The sequence below is a fragment of the Oncorhynchus gorbuscha genome, linkage group LG08, assembly GCF_021184085.1.
Source record: "Oncorhynchus gorbuscha isolate QuinsamMale2020 ecotype Even-year linkage group LG08, OgorEven_v1.0, whole genome shotgun sequence".
Lineage (NCBI taxonomy): Eukaryota > Metazoa > Chordata > Actinopteri > Salmoniformes > Salmonidae > Oncorhynchus > Oncorhynchus gorbuscha.
Genome location: NC_060180.1, coordinates 26,152,705 through 26,165,783, shown reverse-complemented (window position 1 = coordinate 26,165,783; position 13,079 = coordinate 26,152,705). Strand labels below are relative to the sequence as shown.

At 41.1% G+C, this 13,079-nt stretch overlaps 1 protein-coding gene across 2 annotated transcripts in view; it reads left to right on the top strand.

The window, feature by feature from the left end:
- dntt (deoxynucleotidyltransferase, terminal) overlaps positions 1-13,079 on the top strand; it is a 161,483-nt gene that overhangs the window by 64,795 nt on the left and 83,609 nt on the right. For both annotated transcript variants that reach the window (XM_046357916.1, XM_046357915.1), the window contains exons 5-6: positions 8,797-8,868; positions 9,093-9,216. In XM_046357916.1, the coding sequence (XP_046213872.1) occupies positions 8,797-8,868; positions 9,093-9,216 (196 nt within the window). The remainder of the gene's footprint in view (positions 1-8,796; positions 8,869-9,092; positions 9,217-13,079) is intronic.

The window sequence follows — 13,079 nt, the reverse complement described above, 5'->3', positions numbered from 1 at the left end:
GGTAATTCAGAAAGCTGATTGAGGACCTTATTACTGATGAATGTGATGTTCTGGTGCCTCTGGGGTAATTCAGAAAGCTGATTGAGGACCTTATTACTGATGAATGTGATGTTCTGGTGCCTCTGGGGCAATTCAGAAAGCTGATTGAGGACCTTATTACTGATGAATGTGATGTTCTGGTGCCTCTGGGGTAATTCAGAAAGCTGATTGAGGACCTTATTACTGATGAATGTGATGTTCTGGTGCCTCTGGGGTAATTCAGAAAGCTGATTGAGGACCTTATTACTGATGAATGTGATGTTCTGGTGCCTCTGGGGTAATTCAGAAAGCTGATTGAGGACCTTATTACTGATGAATGTGATGTTCTGGTGCCTCTGGGGTAATTCAGAAAGCTGATTGAGGACCTTATTACTGATGAATGTGATGTTCTGGTGCCTCTGGGGTAATTCAGAAAGCTGATTGAGGACCTTATTACTGATGAATGTGATGTTCTGGTGCCTCTGGGGTAATTCAGAAAGCTGATTGAGGACCTTATTACTGATGAATGTGATGTTCTGGTGCCTCTGGGGTAATTCAGAAAGCTGATTGAGGACCTTATTACTGATGAATGTGATGTTCTGGTGCCTCTGGGGTAATTCAGAAAGCTGATTGAGGACCTTATTACTGATGAATGTGATGTTCTGGTGCCTCTGGGGTAATTCAGAAAGCTGATTGAGGACCTTATTACTGATGAATGTGATGTTCTGGTGCCTCTGGGGTAATTCAGAAAGCTGATTGAGGACCTTATTACTGATGAATGTGATGTTCTGGTGCCTCTGGGGTAATTCAGAAAGCTGATTGAGGACCTTATTACTGATGAATGTGATGTTCTGGTGCCTCTGGGGTAATTCAGAAAGCTGATTGAGGACCTTATTACTGATGAATGTGATGTTCTGGTGCCTCTGGATGAATGTAATTCAGAAAGCTGATTGAGGACCTTATTACTGATGAATGTGATGTTCTGGTGCCTCTGGGGTAATTCAGAAAGCTGATTGAGGACCTTATTACTGATGAATGTGATGTTCTGGTGCCTCTGGGGCAATTCAGAAAGCTGATTGAGGACCTTATTACTGATGAATGTGATGTTCTGGTGCCTCTGGGGTAATTCAGAAAGCTGATTGAGGACCTTAATTACTGATGAATGTGATGTTCTGGTGCCTCTGGGGTAATTCAGAAAGCTGATTGAGGACCTTATTACTGATGAATGTGATGTTCTGGTGCCTCTGGGGTAATTCAGAAAGCTGATTGAGGACCTTATTACTGATGAATGTGATGTTCTGGTGCCTCTGGGGTAATTCAGAAAGCTGATTGAGGACCTTATTACTGATGAATGTGATGTTCTGGTGCCTCTGGGGTAATTCAGAAAGCTGATTGAGGACCTTATTACTGATGAATGTGATGTTCTGGTGCCTCTGGGGTAATTCAGAAAGCTGATTGAGGACCTTATTACTGATGAATGTGATGTTCTGGTGCCTCTGGGGTAATTCAGAAAGCTGATTGAGGACCTTATTACTGATGAATGTGATGTTCTGGTGCCTCTGGGGTAATTCAGAAAGCTGATTGAGGACCTTAATTACTGATGAATGTGATGTTCTGGTGCCTCTGGGGTAATTCAGAAAGCTGATTGAGGACCTTATTACTGATGAATGTGATGTTCTGGTGCCTCTGGGGTAATTCAGAAAGCTGATTGAGGACCTTATTACTGATGAATGTGATGTTCTGGTGCCTCTGGGGCAATTCAGAAAGCTGATTGAGGACCTTATTACTGATGATTGTGATGTTCTGGTGCCTCTGGGGTAATTCAGAAAGCTGATTGAGGACCTTATTACTGATGAATGTGATGTTCTGGTGCCTCTGGGGTAATTCAGAAAGCTGATTGAGGACCTTATTATTGATGAATGTGATGTTCTGGTGCCTCTGGGGAAATTCAGAAAGCTGATTGAGCACCTTATTACTGATGAAAGTGATGTTGTGGTGCCTCTGGGGTAATTCAGAAAGCTGATTGAGGACCTTATTACTGATGAATGTGATGTTCTGGTGCCTCTGGGGCAATTCAGAAAGCTGATTGAGGACCTTATTACTGATGAATGTGATGTTCTGGTGCCTCTGGGGTAATTCAGAAAGCTGATTGAGGACCTTATTACTGATGCATGTGATGTTCTGGTGCCTCTGGGGTAATTCAGAAAGCTGATTGAGGACCTTATTACTGATGAATGTGATGTTCTGGTGCCTCTGGGGTAATCCAGAAAGCTGATTGAGGACCTTATTACTGATGAATGTGATGTTCTGGTGCCTCTGGGGTAATTCAGAAAGCTGATTGAGGACCTTATTACTGATGAATGTGATGTTCTGGTGCCTCTGGGGTAATTCAGAAAGCTGATTGAGGACCTTATTACTGATGAATGTGATGTTCTGGTGCCTCTGGGGTAATTCAGAAAGCTGATTGAGGACCTTATTACTGATGAATGTGATGTTCTGGTGCCTCTGGGGTAATTCAGAAAGCTGATTGAGGACCTTATTACTGATGAATGTGATGTTCTGGTGCCTCTGGGGCAATTCAGAAAGCTGATTGAGCACCTTATTACTGATGAAAGTGATGTTGTGGTGCCTCTGGGGTAATTCAGAAAGCTGATTGAGGACCTTATTACTGATGAATGTGATGTTCTGGTGCCTCTGGGGCAATTCAGAAAGCTGATTGAGGACCTTATTACTGATGAATGTGATGTTCTGGTGCCTCTGGGGTAATTCAGAAAGCTGATTGAGGACCTTATTACTGATGCATGTGATGTTCTGGTGCCTCTGGGGTAATTCAGAAAGCTGATTGAGGACCTTATTACTGATGAATGTGATGTTCTGGTGCCTCTGGGGTAATCCAGAAAGCTGATTGAGGACCTTATTACTGATGAATGTGATGTTCTGGTGCCTCTGGGGCAATTCAGAAAGCTGATTGAGGACCTTATTACTGATGAATGTGATGTTCTGGTGCCTCTGGGGTAATTCAGAAAGCTGATTGAGGACCTTATTACTGATGAATGTGATGTTCTGGTGCCTCTGGGGCAATTCAGAAAGCTGATTGAGGACCTTATTACTGATGAATGTGATGTTCTGGTGCCTCTGGGGTAATTCAGAAAGCTGATTGAGGACCTTAATTACTGATGAATGTGATGTTCTGGTGCCTCTGGGGTAATTCAGAAAGCTGATTGAGGACCTTATTACTGATGAATGTAATGTTCTGGTGCCTCTGGGGTAATTCAGAAAGCTGATTGAGGACCTTATTACTGATGAATGTGATGTTCTGGTGCCTCTGGGGCAATTCAGAAAGCTGATTGAGGACCTTATTACTGATGATTGTGATGTTCTGGTGCCTCTGGGGTAATTCAGAAAGCTGATTGAGGACCTTATTACTGATGAATGTGATGTTCTGGTGCCTCTGGGGTAATTCAGAAAGCTGATTGAGGACCTTATTACTGATGAATGTGATGTTCTGGTGCCTCTGGGGTAATTCAGAAAGCTGATTGAGGACCTTATTACTGATGAATGTGATGTTCTGGTGCCTCTGGGGTAATTCAGAAAGCTGATTGAGGACCTTAATTACTGATGAATGTGATGTTCTGGTGCCTCTGGGGTAATTCAGAAAGCTGATTGAGGACCTTATTACTGATGAATGTGATGTTCTGGTGCCTCTGGGGTAATTCAGAAAGCTGATTGAGGACCTTATTACTGATGAATGTGATGTTCTGGTGCCTCTGGGGCAATTCAGAAAGCTGATTGAGGACCTTATTACTGATGATTGTGATGTTCTGGTGCCTCTGGGGTAATTCAGAAAGCTGATTGAGGACCTTATTACTGATGAATGTGATGTTCTGGTGCCTCTGGGGTAATTCAGAAAGCTGATTGAGGACCTTATTATTGATGAATGTGATGTTCTGGTGCCTCAAGGGAAATTCAGAAAGCTGATTGAGCACCTTATTACTGATGAAAGTGATGTTGTGGTGCCTCTGGGGTAATTCAGAAAGCTGATTGAGGACCTTATTACTGATGAATGTGATGTTCTGGTGCCTCTGGGGCAATTCAGAAAGCTGATTGAGGACCTTATTACTGATGAATGTGATGTTCTGGTGCCTCTGGGGTAATTCAGAAAGCTGATTGAGGACCTTATTACTGATGCATGTGATGTTCTGGTGCCTCTGGGGTAATTCAGAAAGCTGATTGAGGACCTTATTACTGATGAATGTGATGTTCTGGTGCCTCTGGGGTAATCCAGAAAGCTGATTGAGGACCTTATTACTGATGAATGTGATGTTCTGGTGCCTCTGGGGCAATTCAGAAAGCTGATTGAGGACCTTATTACTGATGAATGTGATGTTCTGGTGCCTCTGGGGTAATTCAGAAAGCTGATTGAGGACCTTATTACTGATGAATGTGATGTTCTGGTGCCTCTGGGGCAATTCAGAAAGCTGATTGAGGACCTTATTACTGATGAATGTGATGTTCTGGTGCCTCTGGGGTAATTCAGAAAGCTGATTGAGGACCTTATTACTGATGAATGTGATGTTCTGGTGCCTCTGGGGTAATTCAGAAAGCTGATTGAGGACCTTAATTACTGATGAATGTGATGTTCTGGTGCCTCTGGGGTAATTCAGAAAGCTGATTGAGGACCTTATTACTGATGAATGTGATGTTCTGGTGCCTCTGGGGTAATTCAGAAAGCTGATTGAGGACCTTATTACTGATGAATGTGATGTTCTGGTGCCTCTGGGGCAATTCAGAAAGCTGATTGAGGACCTTATTACTGATGATTGTGATGTTCTGGTGCCTCTGGGGTAATTCAGAAAGCTGATTGAGGACCTTATTACTGATGAATGTGATGTTCTGGTGCCTCTGGGGTAATTCAGAAAGCTGATTGAGGACCTTATTATTGATGAATGTGATGTTCTGGTGCCTCAAGGGAAATTCAGAAAGCTGATTGAGCACCTTATTACTGATGAAAGTGATGTTGTGGTGCCTCTGGGGTAATTCAGAAAGCTGATTGAGGACCTTATTACTGATGAATGTGATGTTCTGGTGCCTCTGGGGCAATTCAGAAAGCTGATTGAGGACCTTATTACTGATGAATGTGATGTTCTGGTGCCTCTGGGGTAATTCAGAAAGCTGATTGAGGACCTTATTACTGATGCATGTGATGTTCTGGTGCCTCTGGGGTAATTCAGAAAGCTGATTGAGGACCTTATTACTGATGAATGTGATGTTCTGGTGCCTCTGGGGTAATCCAGAAAGCTGATTGAGGACCTTATTACTGATGAATGTGATGTTCTGGTGCCTCTGGGGCAATTCAGAAAGCTGATTGAGGACCTTATTACTGATGAATGTGATGTTCTGGTGCCTCTGGGGTAATTCAGAAAGCTGATTGAGGACCTTATTACTGATGAATGTGATGTTCTGGTGCCTCTGGGGCAATTCAGAAAGCTGATTGAGGACCTTATTACTGATGAATGTGATGTTCTGGTGCCTCTGGGGTAATTCAGAAAGCTGATTGAGGACCTTAATTACTGATGAATGTGATGTTCTGGTGCCTCTGGGGCAATTCAGAAAGCTGATTGAGGACCTTATTACTGATGAATGTGATGTTCTGGTGCCTCTGGGGTAATTCAGAAAGCTGATTGAGGACTTTATTACTGATGAATGTGATGTTCTGGTGCCTCTGGGGTAATTCAGAAAGCTGATTGAGGACCTTATTACTGATGAATGTGATGTTCTGGTGCCTCTGGGGTAATTCAGAAAGCTGATTGAGGACCCTATTACTGATGAATGTGATGTTCTGGTGCCTCTGGGGTAATTCAGAAAGCTGATTGAGGACCCTATTACTGATGAATGTGATGTTCTGGTGCCTCTGGGGTAATTCAGAAAGCTGATTGAGGACCTTATTACTGATGAATGTGATGTTCTGGTGCCTCTGGGGTAATTCAGAAAGCTGATTGAGGACCTTAATTACTGATGAATGTGATGTTCTGGTGCCTCTGGGGTAATTCAGAAAGCTGATTGAGGACCTTATCACTGATGAATGTGATGTTCTGGTGCCTCTGGGGCAATTCAGAAAGCTGATTGAGGACCTTATTACTGATGAATGTGATGTTCTGGTGCCTCTGGGGTAATTCAGAAAGCTGATTGAGGACCTTATTACTGATGAATGTGATGTTCTGGTGCCTCTGGGGTAATTCAGAAAGCTGATTGAGGACCTTATTACTGATGAATGTGATGTTCTGGTGCCTCTGGGGTAATTCAGAAAGCTGATTGAGGACCTTATTACTGATGAATGTGATGTTCTGGTGCCTCTGGGGTAATTCAGAAAGCTGATTGAGGACCTTATTACTGATGAATGTGATGTTCTGGTGCCTCTGGGGCAATTCAGAAAGCTGATTGAGGACCTTATTACTGATGATTGTGATGTTCTGGTGCCTCTGGGATAATTCAGAAAGCTGATTGAGGACCTTATTACTGATGAATGTGATGTTCTGGTGCCTCTGGGGTAATTCAGAAAGCTGATTGAGGACCTTATTATTGATGAATGTGATGTTCTGGTGCCTCAAGGGAAATTCAGAAAGCTGATTGAGTACCTTATTACTGATGAAAGTGATGTTGTGGTGCCTCTGGGGTAATTCAGAAAGCTGATTGAGGACCTTATTACTGATGAATGTGATGTTCTGGTGCCTCTGGGGCAATTCAGAAAGCTGATTGAGGACCTTATTACTGATGAATGTGATGTTCTGGTGCCTCTGGGGTAATTCAGAAAGCTGATTGAGGACCTTATTACTGATGCATGTGATGTTCTGGTGCCTCTGGGGTAATTCAGAAAGCTGATTGAGGACCTTATTACTGATGAATGTGATGTTCTGGTGCCTCTGGGGTAATCCAGAAAGCTGATTGAGGACCTTATTACTGATGAATGTGATGTTCTGGTGCCTCTGGGGCAATTCAGAAAGCTGATTGAGGACCTTATTACTGATGAATGTGATGTTCTGGTGCCTCTGGGGTAATTCAGAAAGCTGATTGAGGACCTTATTACTGATGAAAGTGATGTTCTGGTGCCTCTGGGGTAATTCAGAAAGCTGATTGAGGACCTTAATTACTGATGAATGTGATGTTCTGGTGCCTCTGGGGTAATTCAGAAAGCTGATTGAGGACCTTATTACTGATGAATGTGATGTTCTGGTGCCTCTGGGGTAATTCAGAAAGCTGATTGAGGACCTTATTACTGATGAATGTGATGTTCTGGTGCCTCTGGGGCAATTCAGAAAGCTGATTGAGGACCTTATTACTGATGATTGTGATGTTCTGGTGCCTCTGGGGTAATTCAGAAAGCTGATTGAGGACCTTATTACTGATGAATGTGATGTTCTGGTGCCTCTGGGGTAATTCAGAAAGCTGATTGAGGACCTTATTACTGATGCATGTGATGTTCTGGTGCCTCTGGGGTAATTCAGAAAGCTGATTGAGGACCTTATTACTGATGAATGTGATGTTCTGGTGCCTCTGGGGTAATCCAGAAACTGATTGAGGACCTTATTACTGATGAATGTGATGTTCTGGTGCCTCTGGGGCAATTCAGAAAGCTGATTGAGGACCTTATTACTGGTGAATGTGATGTTCTGGTGCCTCTGGGGTAATTCAGAAAGCTGATTGAGGACCTTATTACTGATGAATGTGATGTTCTGGTGCCTCTGGGGCAATTCAGAAAGCTGATTGAGGACCTTATTACTGATGAATGTGATGTTCTGGTGCCTCTGGGGTAATTCAGAAAGCTGATTGAGGACCTTAATTACTGATGAATGTGATGTTCTGGTGCCTCTGGGGCAATTCAGAAAGCTGATTGAGGACCCTATTACTGATGAATGTGATGTTCTGGTGCCTCTGGGGTAATTCAGAAAGCTGATTGAGGACCTTATTACTGATGAATGTGATGTTCTGGTGCCTCTGGGGTAATCCAGAAAGCTGATTGAGGACCTTATTACTGATGAATGTGATGTTCTGGTGCCTCTGGGGCAATTCAGAAAGCTGATTGAGGACCTTATTACTGATGAATGTGATGTTCTGGTGCCTCTGGGGTAATTCAGAAAGCTGATTGAGGACCTTATTACTGATGAATGTGATGTTCTGGTGCCTCTGGGGCAATTCAGAAAGCTGATTGAGGACCTTATTACTGATGAATGTGATGTTCTGGTGCCTCTGGGGTAATTCAGAAAGCTGATTGAGGACCTTAATTACTGATGAATGTGATGTTCTGGTGCCTCTGGGGCAATTCAGAAAGCTGATTGACGACCCTATTACTGATGAATGTGATGTTCTGGTGCCTCTGGGGTAATTCAGAAAGCTGATTGAGGACCTTATTACTGATGAATGTGATGTTCTGGTGCCTCTGGGGTAATTCAGAAAGCTGATTGAGGACCTTATTACTGATAAACGTGCTTGTTTTTTATGACTGTGTTTTTCTTTCTGCTTGCATTTTGTATTTATATTTTGATGTATATTTTTTCTGTAATTTGTTATCTATAAAAGAAACCTTGGTCTCAGTATTACTCCCTGATAAAAATAAAAACGGTTAAATAATAAAAAATAAAAAAATACATCTATTCTAAAATGAAGAGCGATCAAGCTATAGAGGTGTTTTGAAAAAAAAAAAAAGTAACCACAAAGGACTCAACAGAAGTTTGGAAGGATAAATCAACATAGTAATGTCGTCTATTTGATTTGATTTTACAGGAGATCCTTATATTTGGCCGCTCCTTTAAAGTTGAAGAGGTACAGAGTGATGAACGATATCAGACACTTAAGGTAAGTGGATCAAAAGCAACTCTTTTCAATTTTCTTGTGAAATTATTTTTAAGTGATAGATATCATAGTTTAATTTGCTGTACATTTCCGCCAAATTATAATTTTATACACCATACAAATGCTGCCAGCAAGACTTAAATAGAACCCATACCAGTAATTCCTCCCCCCAAAGAGATCCCATCTGACAACATGTTATTTTGTGTACATCAATGTTTTCTTGCCAGCTGTTCACCAGTGTGTTCGGGGTTGGACCCAAAACTGCTGAGAAGTGGTACCGCAGAGGGCTGCGCTCACTCAAGGAGATTCTGGCCGAGCCCAACATCCAGTTGAACAGGATGCAGAGAGCTGGTATGAACAGGAGTAGCACACAACCTCCTCCCTTTGTTTTGATATCAGAACAATAATAAGTAGCTGCTCTTAAATGATCTTAGTTTTGATATTGACTTTATTGCAGAAAGTAGTAAACTCTGCTGGTATCTCTGTCTCTGGGATTGCATTCACAAAAGGTCGCGGAATACGATTCTATGAATAGGGAGGACCTGATCCTAAATCGGCACTTCTAACCTGATGTGCTTTTACGGGCCCCAGTCTCTCATTCTGTTAAGGTAATGTCCCAGAGTAGGTTCTATATCCGATGCTCTAAAAGTAGCAGTTGAACCCCAGACAGTTGGCACTTTACAGTGATAAGCTGAGACCGTAGGTGAAGTAACACAATGAGAACCTAACAAGGGGGATTCATAATGCAAATCAATGAGTCGTAGTTCTAAAGAGTAAACCTTGTCATGGGACACTCATCAATCAGCTTGGGAGAGAAGGCCCTCATTAACATAAAGACCAGAAACGATCCCTGACTTTCAATATGAGAATTATGATTTGTTTGTCACATCACTGATGCAACACAGCAACAGAGTGAAATGTGACAGAATGTTTTATCCCTACTTCTTTGTTTGGGAATTGGTTTCAGCTGACTGAGGGGGGGGGGGGGTTGTTTAGCCAGGTTTGGAAGTCTTTGGCAAGCGGCCATTTGGGGTTAAGAGATTAAATAAATGAAAGTGGAGACAGATGGGACCGGGACATAGAGAACCAGCGCCTATGGGGTGATATGTGGACCAGAGTCAGCGGTACTACCGCCTGACCAGACTTACTTACTGATTTTATTGTCCCCATGGGGAAATTTTGTTGCAGTGTCATGTACACGTTTAAAGTTGCGTTTAAATACAAAACCAATTTGGCAATACAACTTTCATAACAGTTACATACCAATAAAAAAAGACTAGCAAAAAAAAGGACTTAGACTCCAGCATGCTTCTATAGCTTGCAATAATTACATGTATTTTCTTGCAAAAATGAAACGACAATGAAATACAATACCACAGTCACAACATGGAGCCTAAAAGATGAAGGAAAGAGTACAATAAAATAAATATATACTTTCAAGATGGTCTTTTCTAAACTCTGCTTCAGGAGATGGTAGTAGGTAACTACAGTGTGTTCAGAAAGATCCCCCCCATTCATTTTGACACATGTTACAAAGTGGGATTAAAATGGCTTTAAATGTCTTTTTTTGTGTCAACGATCTACAGAAAATACTCTGTAATGTCTAAGTTTTTTGGGTGATTTAAAAAAAACACAAATTTAACTTGATTAGATAAGTATTTAACCCCCTGAGTCAATACAAGTCAGAATCACCTTTGGCAGAGATCACAGCTGTGAGCCTTTCTGAGTGAGACTCTATGAGCATTGCACATCTGGATTGTACAATATTTTCCCATTATTCTTTTAAAAATTATTCAAGCTCTGTCAAGTTGGTTGGTGGTCATTGCAAGATCATTCAAGTCTTGGCATAGACTTTCAAACTGTAACTAGGCCACTCAGGAACATTCAATGTTCTCTTGGTAAGCAACTCCGGTGTATATTTGGCATTGTGTTTTAGGTCATTGTCTGTTGAAAGGTGAATTAGTCTCCCAGTGTCTGTTGGAAGTTATCTTTTGAATTTTGCCTGTTTAGCTCTATTCTGTTTCTTTTTGTTCTAAGAAACTCCCTAGTCCTTGCCGATGACAAGCATACCCCTAACATGATGCCATGCTTGAAAATATGAGGAGTGGTACTCAGTGATGTGTTGGATTTGTTCCGGACAAAAAGTTTGTTTGTTTGACACATTTTTTGTAGTATTATTTTAGTGCCTTATCGCAAACAGGATGCGTTTTGGAATATCTTTATTCTGTATAGGCTTCCTTCTATTCACTCTGTCAATAATGTAAGTATTGTGCAGTAACTACATTGTTGTAGATCAATCCCCAGTTATCTCCTATCACAGCTATTTAACTCTGTAACTCTTTTAAAATCCCCATTAGCCTCATGGTGAAATCCCTGAGGGGTGTCCTTCCTCTCCAGCATCTGAGCTAGTAATGGCACCTGCATCTTTGTAGTAACTGGGAGAATTGATACCTCAACCAAAATGTAATTAATAATTGCAATATGCTCTAAGGGATATTCAATGTCTGCTTTGTTTTACCCATCTACCAATAGGTGCCCTTCTTGTTGAACTATTGGAACACGTCCCTGTTCTTTGTGGTTGAATCTGTGCTTGAAATTCACTGCTCAACTGAGAGACCTTACAGATTATTGTACGTGTGGGGTAAAGAGATTGGCTAGTCATTAAAAATCAAGTTAAACACTATTATTGCACACAGAGTAAATCCATACAATGTATACTCCTGAACCTATTTACAAAAGAGTTGAATACTTATTAACTCAAGACATTTCAGCTTTACATTTTCTTTATATAAATATGTAAACATTTCTAAAAACATAATTCCACTTTAACATTATGTGGTATCGTGTGTCTGTTGGAAGTGTTCCTTTGGATTTTGCCTGTGCTTAGCTCTACTCTGTTTATTTTTTGTCCTTAAATACAAAATGTCAATTTATCAATTTAAAATGCAGGTTGTAATACAACAACATCTTGAAAAGGTCAAAGGGTGTGAATACTTTCTGAGGGTACTGTATATGATATTGTACAGTACATATATTCTTTTTGTGATTCTACCATTGGCTTTGCAAAGTCGTAAAAAACTATTTTATTTTCTGATCTACAGCAATATCCAGTTACTAAGCAGTAATGATAACCAAATCTCTCCCCTTGTGAAATCCCAGCGAAATCAAGATGGTGTACAGTGGGATTACTGGCTGACATGGAACCGTTTCCTAATCTTAGAGGAGAGGGAGAGTCAACATTTCAGTGTGGGGGTAGAAGTAGGTAGGAGCAGAAAGATGGAGGCCGGGATTAACATGTGTTTGTCAGACTGGTGGGGAAAAGCCACAAAGTTCAATTCAGTTTTCACTGTCAACAGGGGAATGGATTATTCCATAACCTTATTGATGCATGTCACATATACAAAATGGTGCAACCTTGTTGGGAGAATAATAGTTGAAATGAACAACTTCAAAGTGTCTCAACGGACTTAAGGACATAAAAAAAAACTATGATACTTAACAGGTAATTTGGCGATTCTATGGACACTTTGAGAATGTACACTTTTTTTTAACATTCTACTTTTTAATATATATATATTTTTACCTCAGATTATTTATATTTGTGTCCATGTTGTCGATGAGTGTCTAGTAAATGGGCCCCATGGTTCCAGATGTAATAGCCTAATGAAAAAACAACAAACAAACATCTAATCAACAATGATGCCATTTGACAGTGAGGTGAGGCGAGAAGAGGACAGGCGAGCTGAGGAGATTTTATTTTGGGGAGAGGATGGCCAGGCAGGGGTCCTTGAACATCCATTAAGTTATATTCCCCCTTATTGTAGAGTATTACAGAGCTATTAGGTTGTGTTTACTCGCCCTCTTGCTCAGTTGCTCTTGAGTGTTTTTTTTTTGTGAGAGAGAAACCCAGCACAGGGACTTCTTAGCAAGAGCGTAACGTTCGGTAACACTTCATTTTAAGAGGTCCTTATTACAGTGTAACTACATGTGTAATTACAATATCAACTGTTGTGGTTCATTGTAATGACTCATAGTTACACTGTAATAACAAAATGTAACTGATGGTAATTGCAGTCTGTAATTATAGAGGTGTAAAAACAAATGCTTGTTACCATGCTTGTTACAATTCACAAATGTTGTGTTTTAGTTTCTTTCTTCTGTCACAAGATTGGACAGATACACTGGGTGTCTGGGATTACAAAGGTTGGAGGCTC